The following is a 15,208-nucleotide window of genomic DNA, read 5'->3' on the forward strand; positions in this document are numbered from 1 at the left end:
CGCAGGGTCTGAGAGGCACAGATCTGGTCCTTGTCCTGAAGGTAGTAAGTGACAGAAAGTTGTCACACTGTCACCATTGGAAGCCAGAAGTGTGCTTGCTTTTTTGTTTAGATTTAGAGAACGACCCATTAAAAATTCATTTTAATAGTTACAACTCAACAGCGGTTTTTATGTTCTGAGCACAGACCGAGGGCAGCAGCAGCCGATGGAAATGCAGGGGCCTCCCTGGGTGAGGATGTGGCATAGCTGGGGGCAGGGGGGTCCTGTGCGGGAGCCTCCCGGTACCGAGCTTCATATAAATTGTGCAATTTAACTTCAGACTCCCCTGAGAGATGTTACTTGCCTCATTTTAGAAATGAAATAGGGAGCTTGCTCTAAGCTACACAACTCAGCACTTCCTGCTCCCAGACTTCTTTCTAGGACAGATTACACTGTCAGGGTTTCTGTGCTCCCCGTCCCCAAGCTGAGTCTGTACATTTGTGAAATGGAAACAGCGCTGACGCCAGTCACTGGCTCCAATGTGAAGACAAATGAGGTTGGACAGATACAGCACTCCATTCGTGCCTCAGTCATATTGATGCTCAAAACACATGGCTGTTGGTACTGATTCTGTTTTTGTCATCACTCGCAGCATCATCTCTTGTTAGAATGTGTATTGAAAGGATGTGTTCAGTTCAAGGACAACAAAGAGGGAGAAAATTAGGTACGCAGGTTTGTGAAGTATTCAGGGAGGAAGTCATTGTGATTTCCTAGCGATATCAGTCAGGCCTTCTGAAGTTTATTCCTTGAAATCAGGAAATCTGTCCTGACCATCCTGGTGGGTTTGGTATCCCGCTGCTGAGCTCTGCAGCACCCTCGCTGGCCCATTTTCCTTCCCCTCTTGCTCCAAGGCTCTGCTTTTCTGCCATCTACTACCCACCTATTGCACTGGATAGAGGTGCTGTTTCTTACACCAGGCACCTTCTCCAGCAGGTCTTAAATTCTTCTGAAGACTGGACCATCTCTGGCATTCCAGCCAACCAGCACCGCCTAACCCTCACCAGACTGGAGCCTGGCAGCTTGTATGAAGTAGAGATGGCAGCATACAACTGCGCTGGCGAGGGCCAGACTGCAATGGTCACCTTCCGAACTGGTAAAGTCAAGCATTGTGCCCAGCTTGTGGTTTCTGTGGGTCCAAGCAAGTTATAGCTGGTACAGGGAGGAAACCTGTTTACTTGGCCCCTGCTCTTCACCTAATACTGCATTCCTCCTCCTAACACAACCCTCCTTTGTAGTTTGTGTGTCCAAGCTAGGTCAGCCTCTCTCAACCCTTTGGCCCATTCTTACCCCAGGGCTAGCAGCAACCCCATAGCAGAGTGGTCAGAGCAGGGAATCTGACCACACTTCACTGTTCTGTGTTGTTACTTACATCACTTGTCTTAGCACTTGGAAGATTCTCAGGCAAAAAGGTCTCTGTGGAAAGGGGCTGTAATGTGCATGTCCTTCCTTGCTGATCGCAATCCATTTTCACCCAGGACGACGACCCAAGCCTGAGATCGTGGCCAGCAAGGAGCAACAGATTCAGAGAGATGACCCTGGCGCTGGCCCCCAAAGCAGCATCCAGCCAGACCACAGCCGCCTGTCTCGTAAGTGCCAAGCCATAGTGAGGGCCAGGGTCATGGACAGTCAGGACTGCAACTCTTCTGCAGGCCTGTTCCTACAGACGGCATGAGGTTTGGGTTCCATTCTTCCAGGAGCACTAGTGACGTTTTCTTGGCCTTGCCGGATTAATGAGAAAGTATAGTTTGGAGCTTCTCAAATAGGAGTGGAGTCTGAGCCTGGAATTACTTGTTGGTCCCAGAGTAGCTGTCTTGTTGGTCCCAGAAGTGTCTTCACTCCTGGTAGAAGGATCTGATGCAGAATGCAAAGCCCCAGGTGGGGATGAGGGAGCTAAGGCCTAGGTCCTCCTAGAACCCTGCACTCTCTGGTGACGTCCCCTTCTCCTGTTTCCTTCCTTACCGTGTCTGGTCCACGCAGCCCCAGAAGCTCCAGACAGGCCCACGATCTCAATGGCCACTGAAACCTCAGTGTATGTGACCTGGATTCCTCGTGGGAATGGCGGCTTCCCGATCCAGTCCTTCCGTGTAGAGTACAAAAAACTAAAGAAAGTGGGAGACTGGATTCTGGCCACCAACGCCATCCCTCCCTCGAGGCTCTCCGTGGAGATCACAGGCCTAGAGAAAGGTAGGGGCCTGGCCACTCTGCTGCTTGATCCCCGGGCTGCCCCTGGGCTCTTCTTGCTCCTTGGTCCTCCACCAGCCAGCATGCTCACCCCAATGCAGTTACCTGCCTCAGCCTCACTCCCTAAGACGGGGCAGAGCCATTTTTGCATGCTGCTGCTCTCTGATCACAAGCTTTCTTGAACTTGTTATGGGGGAAGGGCTCCAAAGATGATTCCTTCCAGGCTGGGTCTTGATGAGGTGTTAAGAAATCGAAAAGCGTTTCCTGAGTTCAGTGAGGGTCTCTCTCACCAGGCACTTCCTACAAGTTCCGAGTCCGAGCTCTGAACATGTTGGGGGAGAGTGAGCCCAGCGCCCCCTCCCGGCCTTACATGGTGTCAGGTTACAGTGGTCGAATGTATGAGAGGCCAGTGGCGGGCCCTTACATCACCTTCACAGACGCAGTCAATGAGACCACCATCATGCTCAAGTGGATGGTAAGAGGCCTCCCTGCAACAGCCATGGGAGGAGGGGCTGGGATTCCTGGTGGGTGGGAGCTGGCTGCTCCTCTTAGGTGCAGGAACTGATCACTTCCCCGCCTCTGCCTCTGCCCTTTTCCTTCCTGTGTGTTCTACCTGTGTAGTCTAGCTGCTGAGACCTGGACTCCCCACACAAGCACCTAAATAAACATGAGCTTAAGACAGTTATAGGAGCTGGAGCTGCCGTTAGTGGGCTCCTGTTTGTTGTGATGCCTTGACTAGTAGACCAAGCCGGTTTTCATTTCCAGGTTACATCCCACCGTCCTTCCTGGCCTTCTAGCCCGATACACTCACCTTTATGTGCACAGGAAGGTCCAGAAGGAATGAAAGTCTTTGAAGAAATGCAGTTTTGTCCTTGTTTCCAAAAGCTTGGGGACCTCTAGCTTAAATAACTAATGATGTCCATAGCGCTCTTCCCAAAATCTCAGAGGTATCATCAAGAATGTTTGCTGGGGCCCTAATGAAATTCATATTCTAGACTAAGGCAGTGTCTCCACACCCCAAAAATTTTGCTTTAGTGATGATTTCTCTGCTCTACTACCAACATCTCTTCTCCATCCCCTGTAGTATATCCCAGCAAGCAACAACAACACACCAATCCATGGTTTTTATATCTACTACCGACCCACAGACAGTGACAACGACAGTGACTACAAGAAAGATATGGTGGAAGGTGAGAGACACTGTAGTGTGGTATAGCTAGCTCCCTCTGCTGGCACGGAGGTCAGTGTCAGTGAAATCTGGAGAAGCATAAACCCTGGGCTGGATCTGGTATGTTACAAAGCATCTGCGCTCCATGTCATTGACTCAGTCATAACGTACCTGCGCCACCCAGTTAAGCCCACATACTTCCTTCCCATGAGGATCGGACAGCAGGAATGTGAGTGGGTGGTTAAAATATTTTCTCCAATGTGTCCCTACCGTGTCACCTCCCCCATGCCACTCAATGATGCCAGCCAAGACACAAAGCCCTGCTTGAGTCTGGATCTGTGATTGGGATCAAGGAAACAGCACCCACCTAACCATGCCTGGTTCTTGCTGCCTTTCCCAGGGGATAGGTACTGGCACTCTATCAGCCACCTGCAACCAGAGACTTCTTATGACATCAAGATGCAGTGTTTCAACGAAGGAGGGGAGAGCGAGTTCAGCAACGTGATGATCTGTGAGACCAAAGGTGATCCTCTCTTTCCTTGCTGCTTTCAGCAAAGTAAGGCAAAGTCACTATTGTATGCCACTCCCGCATCTGTTTCCCGAGAAGACTGTATTTTCCAACTGTCCCCATCCATCATCACCTTTCATTCTCACTTGTGGCTCATGTAATTTGAGTGATTCACTATCAGGATGGCTTCAAGGAGCTTCTCCATGAACTCAGTAGGAATAGCATCAATTGTTAAGCTGGGAACTTTCAATGAGTGCTTTATTTTCAAACACTTGACACTTAACTTTGGTTGTTTTATTTAACTACAACTTCATGAGTCAGGGAAGAGTTGAGCCTCAGAAAACAGTACATCTCAGCCAAAGTTGCACAGCCAGTAAGTGGGAGAGTACACTGGCCCAGGTTCATCTAACTACAAGCCCAGGTTCTTTCTCTGCGCTAAAACGTTAACTGTATTCACATTAGAACTTGTTAATACTTATTTGCACACTTGTTGAGTGGGTAGATATCATTAGCTCCATTCACTACTGAAAGTGAGATAAAGCCAGGTGTATTGCAAAGGAGATCACACAGGAACTGGGACGGAGGTAAAATGACATGTTTCTCTGCCAGTGCGACAACACCGTGCCGTCTCCCTCTTGGCACTGCTCAGTCCCTTCTCACGGATACCGAGAGCCTCCTGTGTACCGTACTTGCTGCACTCATCCTCCAGGCAGGGGGCAGATGGCAGGGAAGAGGGCAGAAGGAAAAGAGAAGTGTAAAACACAGCAGTCACGGTGACAGAGGAAGCTCAGAGGACTGTGCCTCAGGAAGCTGAGGAGGAAGGCAGGGGTGGAGAAGTTAGCGGTGCCAGACACACCTGTGGCAGAAAACCCAGGTGCTCCTCACTTCCCGCCTTGTAGGTGGCATTTCCCAATTACTGTTCGTCTCACTGAGTCCCAGAACACCCCTGCTCCGTCCCCCACTCTAACACGTAGTACTCCACATCCCATAAGCTAAGAATAGCAAATTTAGGGGTAAATGCTTCCATTCCCATTCATTTGCTGTTCTTTGTCGTTCTAAATATTTTCTTCCCAAAGTTCACCAGTTATTCTTTCAAGAAACACTACCCCAGTGCGCCCCAGTGCTTGGCTCACATACACACACAAAATGTATTTTACACTATAAAGTTCAGATCTCAACAACACCAGATTTCACATTGGATGCCAAGTTCAATCTGAGTATAAGACTCGGGTCACACAAGGGATTTTGAAGCCCCATCTTGTGAGTTTGACCCCCATTTGCTATATCCTTAGAATTGGAATACTGTATTTTCTTTTTTGGCTTGTAAAGAAGATATCAAAGAAGCAGATGCTGATGCATGTTTTGTCCCTAACTGCAGCTCGGAAATCTGGTCAGCCTGGTCGACTCCCACCTCCAACTCTGGCCGCCCCTCAGCCCCCACCCCCAGAAACCATGGAGCGACCAGTCGGCACTGGGGCCATGGTGGCACGTGCCAGCGACCTGCCCTATCTGATTGTTGGAGTCGTCCTGGGCTCGATTGTTCTCATCATCGTTACCTTCATCCCCTTCTGCCTGTGGAGGGCCTGGTCTAAGCAAAGTGAGTAACCTGCTCAGCACAGCGAGGAAGGCGGCTGGAAGTGAGGAAGGCTGCCCAGCCCCGAAGGGGGTCTCTGCCCAGCACAGGGCCAGGAGTGCCTGCTCCGTATCCACTAGCAGCTCAAGTTCCTGGGTCCCCCAAGGGCCCAGAGAGTTAGAGACAACACCAAGCCTGGGCCCTTGTGCCCTAACTCTACACACACCTTAGCTGATGGGAGTGCGAAGTATTTCCTGCCTCTTCTCTGGGCACAGGGCTGCCTGGAACCTTTCTCTTATCTTGGGTTAGTCTGATTTCTCCACTAGTTTCTGCTTCAAATGACAAGCTACTTCCCTCATCTAAATAGTGCCCCTTGTCACCAACTACCTCTTTACCCCAAACCTCTGCCCCTGTGTCTCCCCATCCTTCTCACTGCAGAAAAAGGACACACGTTAGAAAGAGGTGGCAGTTAAGAAACAGAGAAAATACTCTCCACCTGTTGGATATGTCATCTGCCTGTCTACGTCCTGACCTTATGTGGTTGAGAGTGGGGCTTTTCCAGCTGCCCTAAGCTTCCTTGACCTAAGCAAACCCCTGTCCTTCTGTTTTTCCAGAACATACAACAGATGTGGGATTCCCTCGAAGTGCCCTTGTGTCATCCTCTTGTCAGTACACGATGGTGCCACTGGGAGGAGTCCCGGACCACCGAGCCGGTGGACAGCCCTACCTCAGTGGCATCCCCGGACGGGCCTATGCCAATGGGCTGAGCAGGGGCTGCCCTGTGGCTGCAGGGGGCTACCCAGGCATGAAGCCCCGGCAGCACTGCCGAGGGGAGCTGCAGCAGGTAGTGTACTCCTGGGCGTGCGGGCAGCGGGATGGGGACAGGGCAGGGGGAGGCTATCCCTCCCGCTTCTCCTTTCTGGCTTCTCATCCCAGCTGCGGGGCCAGGCTTTCCTCGGCAACAGCTCCTCCTACTGAACAGTCAAGGCTGGCAAGTTCCCTAGGCCCTTTGACATGACCTTTACTCTTTCTTTTGAGTAGCAGGGTGACACCAACAGCCTGCTGAGGCAGACCATTCTTGACAAGGGCTATGATCCCCAAAGCCAGGAGGTTACCAGGTAACTGAGCCTGTCCCCAGCTCTCCTTTTGTCCTCAAGATCCAGAGCTGAGCAAGCGCTTCACTCAGAGACCCCCATCTCTGTCCACTCTGTTCCCTGGGACCATTGGGTGTGTTTGTGGGTACAGTTCCCTTTCTGCTTGGGGCCATGGATTGCTTTTCAGAATCCCTCCCTCCTAGGTAGACCAGAAATACCAACTCAGGCTCCTGGACACCCGTTGACACCTTCCCACACAGACTAACATGGGAATGGGCTAGAACCATCAGTGGGGATGAAGATTTGTAGTGCCCTTGGTGTCCAAAGGTAGCGGTCATTGTCCCATCTAAGCTCTGACCAGCTATAATAACCTCAGACGGGGAAGCTGCCAGGAAAGGGTGACAGTCCAGGCCTCCTCTGCTCCTCCCTTACTTCCCGGTCTGGTCCTGTTTAATGCAGAGATCGCAAGTCTAGCCTGGATGAGGGCTCATTCTTATACACACTGCCTGATGACTCTACTCACCAGCTGCTCCAACCCAAAGACCCCCACCACTTCCAAGAGCAGCCTGCAGCCGTCACCCAGTCAGTACAGAGGAGAGCAGCTGACAACCCTAAGCTGAATGCTGTCTGGGACCCTCCGTTCCACTCAGGTTAGCCAGGTTGGGGGAGCAGAGTAAGATGCTTGGGGGTGACCTGAGGTAGGCACCCAGAACCTGAGAGTAGCTTTGGGGAGGGAGAGACAAGGCTTAAGGCGCTGTTTGGCAAGGACAGGGCAGTAAGGGTGGGAGGCCACTGCCCTTCACTACAGAGCCCAGAGGGGTCTGCCCAGCTCCAACGCTGCTGCCTGTGGTCCTCAGAGGCCCAGGATACGTCTCCATGTCAGACGAAGGAGCCCATTTGGCCTCTGCATTTCAAGGCTCCCAATTTTTTTTGCCTCTCATCACATGAAGGCATCTCTAATCACTTACTTTGTTGGATCTTGTCTCTTAATTAAAGAAGTTGCATCAACCATTAAAGTGCCAAGTTTTTGGAAACATTCCTTGTAACTCTGTGTTTGCACAGAGCTTTTTCTCCTGGGGTCTCGGAAGTCATTTGCTCCACTCCCACTCCACTGTCTCCCTCTGGCCAGCTTCCTTGGAAATCTTGGGGTGCGCGCTAAGGCATAGGCTAGTTTGGAGGACTGGCCTACGTTTCTTAACCTCCGCAGTGTGAATGTCCCTTCACATGCGGTTCTGGACCCTGTCTCTGGGATGTTAAATTCTGAAAGCAGTTACCTCCTAGGGTCAGATCCAGTGACAGGAAAGCTGGATAGGCTGAACTGGGGGGAAGGCCCTGTGAGTGGGAAGCTTCTGACCACAAGCCACAGCAAAGGAAGGAAGGACTGGCGGCCCTCGTCTGGGAAAGAGATGAGCTTCTTTCCGCATTCCAAGGCTCCTCCAATTTCATTTGCCCCTCTACAGTGCCAGGTCCTGGGGTAGGCAGGATGTGGATAGGAAGGGGCTTTCCCCACAGGAGTGAGAGACCTTGGTGGGGGCACAGATGCCTCCCTCAGGACTAGTGTAACCACCTCCTACCACAGAGAGTTTGGCCCAGGGCCCACCAGTCAGTCTGCTGGTTAATGTTTGCCCTTTCTCTCTCCCTTAGGGCCCCCGTGCTGCCTGGGCCTTGTACCAGTTGAAGAAGTGGACAGTCCTGATTCCTGCCGAATGCGTGGAGGAAACTGGTGTCCCCAGCACCCCGCAGGGGCCTATGTAGGACAGGATCCTGGGATGCAGCTCTCCTCCAGCCCATCAGTGCCTGTGTCTTTTGAAACACCACCTCCCACAATTTAAGCAGAAGTCAACATCCCAAAAAGACTATATTGTGGGTTTTTTTTAAAGAGAGAGAGAAAATTGGTATTTATTTTTCTATTATAGCCATATTTATATATTTATGCACATGTAAATAAATGTATATGTGTTTTTATAATTCTGGAGCGACCCAAGGAATCCTCCTCCCTGTTGACGTACATAAGGGAAATACAAGCCACGACTACGTAACCAGAGTCAACCAAGAAAGTAACAGGGACTCCTCACAGGCCCCGCAGCTCCTGGGCTTCTTTGAGGCCCACAGACGAACTCATAGGAGGCTGGACCCTAGCACACTGTTGGTGAAAAGCACCAGCAAAAAGCAAGGGCCAGGGCGTCACAGACTGGAGACACCCAGAAGATGGTGGGGGCCGGTGGCAAAGGCAGCGTTTCCTAAGATGCCGTGAAAACACACTAAGAGATGTACAGCACCGTAAGCATTAACAAACCTTCCAGAATCAATAATCTGTGGCAACATATCTCTGTAAAAACAAACACTGTAACTTCTAAATAAATGTTTAGTCTTCCCTGTAACCTTCCACTTAGTCATGGGTGAGTCAGCATTTTCTCTGACGGTTAGAATTCAGTCTTTGAGAAGCTGAAGAAAATGCCCAGTTGTGATATTTTCAGAGCCGGCAAGCTCTGGAAACAGTGGTGGATGGTTTTCATTTTTCTTTTTGGCCTTTTTAAACATTGAATGCCAGTTGTGTTTTGATTAATGCGGAATGTATTAGTAACTGTTTACTCTCAGAGGGAGACATTGTACACTAGGCCAAGAGAGGTGGATTCACAGTTCTGCTGACTGGATTTGAGGTGAAGCTTTGGTCATATGGAAGGAATGGAATTAATCCTTTTTATGTAGGTGGGCGTGTGTGTTGAAGACCAAATATTTCCTCCAGAATACCATTTAGCTAAGTGCTGTGCTACATGTGAACATACAACGCCTGATAAAGCCACTTCCTTCTCTCTAAAGGTACACCAGCCAGCATTGCTGGAGCCGTTGACTCACTTGTTTAAAATCAACATTTACTTACTCTTGTCCGACCAAACGATCAGCCACAGATTCTTGAAATTTAAAAACTTGTCTGTGTGGAAGAGAGATTTTCGAAAAATTTCCTGAGGACTAATGGAGAGCTACTGCTCAAATGGGGCTGTGAAGCTGATGATGAAAGTGTGCACACTTTTTAAGGTCTGACGGGTGGGAGATATTTTGTAGATTGAAGCAAAACTGAGTTGTAGCTGAAATGCCATTTGAGACAATCTTAAGAATTGTGCCAGATTTTTTTTCTTTTTGTGGTGATGGGGATTGAACCTAAGGCGTTGCATATGCAAAGCAGGTGCTGTAGCACTGAGGTAGAATGAATATGATGGGCGCTGTCCCAGGAAAGCCTGGGGCTTGGGTGTGGGAGGTGGGAGTTCCAACATTACTGGGTCTGGTGCACCCCCTGCTGGCCAGAAGTCTCACACTTGCTCTTCCTTGAACTTGCATCCTTTTAACTTAACAAATCGCTAAATGTGAAAAAGAATTCTCATTGAACCACAACATGGATTTTAGGAAAGATGTATTTTTTAAAACACTGAAATCATTTTAAGGAACATAGGACAGGAAAGGAGCAGAGTAGGTAAGAGAAAAAGTAAGATGCCTGGGATTTCAGACACAGCCTCGCAGCCAGGGCCTAGAAGTCACTTCTAGGAGAAGGCAGACCACTGTTCAGGGCTTTGCTTTCCAGGCACCCTCAGATCAAAGCTGCTGCTCACCTGCCAGCCCCCTGGAGGCTTTTAAAGACCTCCCTTTGTTTTTTCCTTGATGATTTAAAATAATTACCAGAGTGGATTTTGGTGAACTCTATTGAAACAATATATGAAATACCTGTTTTCTAAATAGCATTGGAATCATGAAAATGTAGAATGATTTTTAGCTCAAAAAAAGCATGAGTCCCGAGGAAGGAAAATCACTTCTGAGACACATTAAATGGCATGTGTGTACATTCATCTTACCTAGTTGCAGGAAAAAAGGAAAAAGGACACTAGGCTTTAAATGTCAGCCCTGAAAACGAGGCAGTTTAGCTGTTCAGTTCCATTGCACTTTTATTTTTTTAGACTGAAATTTTGGATATGGTCTGTCATGAAAACAGGGCACTAATAGGAAGAGTGAGACCTGGTGGGTGGTGCGGAGCGCATTGCAGGCCACAGACTTCCGAGAGCTGAACCTCTGATGGGATCGGTAGCCTTGGCGGGAGTGAACACCACCTTTCACCAAGCTAACATAGGGGCTGGACTTCACAGTCTCTTTTGTTCGGAGCTGAGTTTCAGTGATACTACAGAGTTCAAAGTCCCCAAGTTAGCCCGGCATAGTTCTGCATGTCTGTGATGCCAGCACTCTGGCAGGCTGGGGTAGGAGGAGTCCAAGTTCAAGCCCAACCTAGGCAACTTAGCAAGAGCCTGTCTCAAAGCAAAATAAAAAGGACTGAGAAGGTGGCTCGGTAGTGGAGCAGCCTTAGGTTTCATCTCCAGTTCCAAAACCGTATGTGGGCAAATCCTCCTGACAGTCTACAAGTGACACAAGCTGGTAGATAGTTTTGCCTCTGATGTCAGGCTGCTTTGAAGCTGTAAAGAACAGCTCCCCAATCAAGGGAACAGGACAGCTTTCTACCCTTCTCTTCCCCGGACTGCACCCTGGTGTTCTCACTTTGTTTGAAGCTTCCCAAAGACTCAGGTGTTCATACGTAATTATAGATTCAAGACCATAGCTAGAATCAAGAAAAAATGAAACTAAAGATATTGATAAAAGCCTTATGCAAATTAAAGATACATTAATCAAGTGTTTTTATCTGTGGCTCAATGAAAGATAAAATAAGTGTTTTTAATCTGTGTTGTCAAATTCCAAGCATGGTGGATGAAGCCCTGCATACTGTAGATTTAACTAATGATTTAGTCTAGCTCCAGCTGGGAGAAAAAAACAATCCTGATTAGTTTCACTTCAAGTCAAAATCTGCATACAATCTTTGACATGGCTCTTTTAGACTAAATTTGCTGTTCCTGCAATTAAATTCCAGAATTTCAGAAGAAAAAAGAGCTCAGAGCTTATCTAAATTCTGTGGCCCAGGAAGATGACATAACTTGTGGCTCTGACAACTAGGAAGAGGGGAGTATTTCCTCAATACCTTTCTTCAAACCCATCAGTTGCTCCATGTGGTAGCTGGCCTGACAGTGGGGAAACCATTCCCCACTGGTTTCCCAGTCTGTTCAGTGGCTACCACATCACAACCAGGTTGGTCATTTGTAATCGTGACCGTCTATCACTTCTGAGGTTGGGCTCTAAAAGGCTGTGGCTCCCACACCCCAAACTCTTTTCCCACTCTCTTCCTCAGTCTTGGGTCACTGGCCCTGGAGAAGTGATGTCATGAGCAAACCCTGTGGAGAGGCCCATGTGGTGAGTGTCACATGGCAGCAGCCCCAGCTAACAGCATGACTGCAACTCCAGAGAGACCCTGAGCCACGGATGCTAATCCCAATTCCTGACCCCTAGAAACACTCTCAGCCCTAACCTAAGTTCAATGATAAGCTGTTTTCAGATAAATTTTGGGTGATTTTCCACCCAGCAATCAAATAAGATAAAACAGTCAGAGCTGTGCTTAATACATTTTTAAAAATACTTGAAAGGCACCTAGAGTCAGGCATACAGCATAAGAAGATATTCTCCAGTCAAGAAGCCACTGTATTCAAGATTTAAAGTGGCAGGTCAACAACAGGTCATTCTGACTTCTTAAATAGGAATGTGAAGGAATCCTGGATGATAAGCTGAGTAGCTATGTCTAGGAGTATTCCAATATACAGAGAAGGCAAGTCCTGTGTATAATTTGAAGGGGCAGCTTTAGCAGACTAGCCACAAATTAAGAGTGCTTGACATTGCAGTTTGTTTATACATTTATGAGATACGGTTATCGCCTTCTTCCACTTTCTTCCTCATCGAGGAGTGAATGTTCTGGGACAGGCTCCAGTGAGTAGCTCGGTAGTGCAGACCCATAGGTATCTGACTGCAAACTGCCACGCTCTACTAAGACACCAAGTGTCAGTGAGGCCGCGCTTCAGTAGCAGTGGCCATGAATTTCATGGAAACTTACTCTCCAAACCAAAAGGCTGAAAATATTATCTCAAAAGTGATTCTCAGAGATGGCAATCTATTTCAGTTCTTTCTAATCTATATCGAAACCAGCTAAAGACTCAATATAACCTGAAAGAAAATTGGCACGGGACATGAGAAACCATAAGGAATATTTAGAATATTGATAAACTTCCAAAAGTCTTCAGAGAAAAGCTGCCTTCGTCCTTTGGTGAAACACGTTCCTCTGTTCCACTCAGAACATGGGAGTTTACAAAATGTGTGAGTGATTCAAGAAGCTGGTTTATTTCCTGCTTTCTGTCAACTCAAAGCAGACTGAAGGAAACTGTTTTGCTGCCTGCATTTCTTGAATCCTGAGCTCACATAACTGTTTTATGAAGTCAACAATACCAAGTTCTAATTTCCGTTCTTATTCTAAGATACTGTTGGCAAAATAATTTCTCTTGTGTTCTCTCAGAGAATATTTATGAAAACAAAGGTTATTTTCTAAGGATTCAAGGACCAAGAAAAGTAAATTTTCTTTTTTTTTTTTTTTTGGTCTTTTTCTTTTTTATCGGTACCGGGGATCAAACTCATGACTGCCTGCTTGCAAGGCAGGCGCTTATGCCGCTGAGCTAAACCTCCAGCCCTGAAAAGTAAATTTTCAAATGGATGACTGAACAACTTTTTCTTGCCAATGGCTAAAAATCAAAATTATCTGAAAAATAAAATTTCCCCAAACAAAATATACTACAGATACTTTTTTGGAATTATGAGATACTGTCTTGTGAGATTTCATATCCAGTCCCTTGGCTGTGTGGTCCAGATCAATGATAATTAGATAGCTGCTGCCCTCCGTTCTAACTAACCAAGTTGGAGAAAAATTATTAAGAACCACATGACAAGATCTGGTTTCAGACTTTTAGAGAAGTTCACTTTAAAACAGGATGATTGTAAGTGACAAGAAGACAGAATTTGTAGTGAGCATGTTAGAAATCTTAGGTGGATTTGAGAAAGCAGCAAACTTAAAAGGTCCATGGGCTTCATTCATTCTGTGCAGACTGAATGGGTGGGAGGAGAAGCCCTCCTTTCTTACGCAAAAGGGCAATCTCTTCCTTCAATGCCGAAATTTTCTCTGCCTGGGCTTGGATCAGTTCAGTGATCTGCTTTCTTGCCACAATATCTGCTTTCCGAGGGCCCTGGAAGGCATTGCCCTGTTGGAAGAAAACACATTGGTATTTAAAGTATCATTTGGAGTGTGAAAAATCCTCCTGTCCTTATGTATCTATTAGGAGTGCTGATCTTACAGTCAGTTGACAGACTACTGCTCCTTAATTTAAAGGGCCTTCTATGCTAAAATCCTACTATCAGAAATGTATGCCTTTGGACAAATGAACAACTTTTAGGGTGCAAATCCCCTTTGGAAGAGTAGCACTTAACCAGCCATCATTACCTGGTGGGCTTATCCCTGAAGTCATAAAGGATATGTTTGTTTGCCTTTTTCTATATGGCCCAGATTTTATTTCCAGGGCAGGTCATGGAGGCATGACCTTGGGTCATTTCCTCTCTGACACTGCTCCCCTGACAGCCTCTAGGCTGCCATGAACTTGAACTACAAAGCTTTGTTTCACAAGCCATTTCCATCATGATAGCCCTGCCTTTGAACCAGCTGAGCATGGACTGAATCCTTTGAAAGCACGAGCCAAATAAAGCTCTCCTTCCTCAAGTCATGAGTGATGGGTATTTGGTTCCAGCAATGGAAAGGCTGACTAATACAATTCCCCCAAAAATAAAGCTGATTCCTGTTTCCATCCTGTCAGTGCTGCAGACCTCACTCGCAGAAGGGCCTGTGTGACTCAAGGTCTAGGTTAAGATTCCTTCCTCTTCTAGGCAGAAATCCCTTATATGTATGTATTATTATAGTTATCAGATTGAGCTATTTGAAACTTGATAGTTTTTAGTCTTTTTTTAAATAGAAACTTCATATGGCACCACATAAATGCTTATTTGATAACTCTCTTTCTCAATTCTGTACCTTATAGAGAGAGGGCCCGTCATAACTGAGTTTCCCTGGCATACCCACATCTGCCTCATGCTTGTTACATAAGTAAATGTTCAATAAGCTGAATGCAAAAGCACATCTGTTGAAGGAAAGATGTAACACTTTCCTAGCACCCAATCTATGCAAGCTGCTCTCCATAGCTCGTCTCATTTAATCCTCACGCAGCAAACTTGGTGTTATTATTCTAATGTTACAGACAATGAAACAGGATTCTAAGAGACTGGCTAGCTGGCCCAAGACACTACTACACAGTCCTTTGTGCATCTTTTTTTTTTCCTTCAGTTTTTTTTTTTTTCATTAGTATGTGCTTGTAGTAAATAATGATTACATTCCTCATAGGCAATCAGTACGTGTATGTAACATGTCTTAATTTTTTAATCCCCTTTTCTTCCTTTCTCTGTCTATCACCATCTCTTACTCTCTTTCCCTTCTATGAAAATCTATCTTCCTATCTCCGGTCTTTTACTTATATTTTGGGCTTTTCATATAAGAGAAACCATGTGATATTAAAGCTTGTGTGTCTGATTTCTTTCATTTAATGTGGTCTCAAACTGTATCCATTTCCCTACAAAAGACTCAAATCTGCCTCTTTTTTTGAGGAAGACTGATACTTCATTGTGTATAAATACATTTT

General features: G+C 47.0%; 2 protein-coding genes across 9 annotated transcripts in view; one reads left to right on the forward strand and one right to left on the reverse strand.

Annotated features, from left to right (window-relative positions):
• The window catches only part of Boc (BOC cell adhesion associated, oncogene regulated), a 72,766-nt gene extending 63,822 nt beyond the window's left edge, over nucleotides 1-8,944 (forward strand). For 5 of the 6 annotated variants that reach the window (XM_063224974.1, XM_063224976.1, XM_063224979.1 and 2 more), the window contains 11 exons: nucleotides 970-1,132; nucleotides 1,515-1,625; nucleotides 2,017-2,223; nucleotides 2,514-2,695; nucleotides 3,305-3,410; nucleotides 3,789-3,911; nucleotides 5,275-5,493; nucleotides 6,084-6,313; nucleotides 6,511-6,587; nucleotides 7,023-7,213; nucleotides 8,208-8,944. In XM_063224974.1, coding sequence (XP_063081044.1) covers nucleotides 970-1,132; nucleotides 1,515-1,625; nucleotides 2,017-2,223; nucleotides 2,514-2,695; nucleotides 3,305-3,410; nucleotides 3,789-3,911; nucleotides 5,275-5,493; nucleotides 6,084-6,313; nucleotides 6,511-6,587; nucleotides 7,023-7,213; nucleotides 8,208-8,395 — 1,797 coding nt within the window. In that variant the 3' untranslated portion in view covers nucleotides 8,396-8,944. The remainder of the gene's footprint in view (nucleotides 1-969; nucleotides 1,133-1,514; nucleotides 1,626-2,016; nucleotides 2,224-2,513; nucleotides 2,696-3,304; nucleotides 3,411-3,788; nucleotides 3,912-5,274; nucleotides 5,494-6,083; nucleotides 6,314-6,510; nucleotides 6,588-7,022; nucleotides 7,214-8,207) is intronic. The other variant, XM_063224980.1, reaches the window with a different exon arrangement.
• Nucleotides 8,945-13,421: 4,477 nt separating this feature from the next.
• Nucleotides 13,422-15,208, reverse strand: part of Cfap44 (cilia and flagella associated protein 44) — an 87,762-nt gene continuing 85,975 nt past the window's right edge. For all 3 annotated transcript variants that reach the window (XM_063224972.1, XM_063224971.1, XM_063224970.1), the window contains one exon: nucleotides 13,422-13,726. In XM_063224972.1, coding sequence (XP_063081042.1) covers nucleotides 13,556-13,726 — 171 coding nt within the window. In that variant the 3' untranslated portion in view covers nucleotides 13,422-13,555. The remainder of the gene's footprint in view (nucleotides 13,727-15,208) is intronic.

Source organism: Cavia porcellus, unplaced genomic scaffold, assembly GCF_034190915.1.
Source record: "Cavia porcellus strain 051 isolate PalLab524CR breed Dunkin Hartley unplaced genomic scaffold, mCavPor4.1 scaffold_15, whole genome shotgun sequence".
Lineage (NCBI taxonomy): Eukaryota > Metazoa > Chordata > Mammalia > Rodentia > Caviidae > Cavia > Cavia porcellus.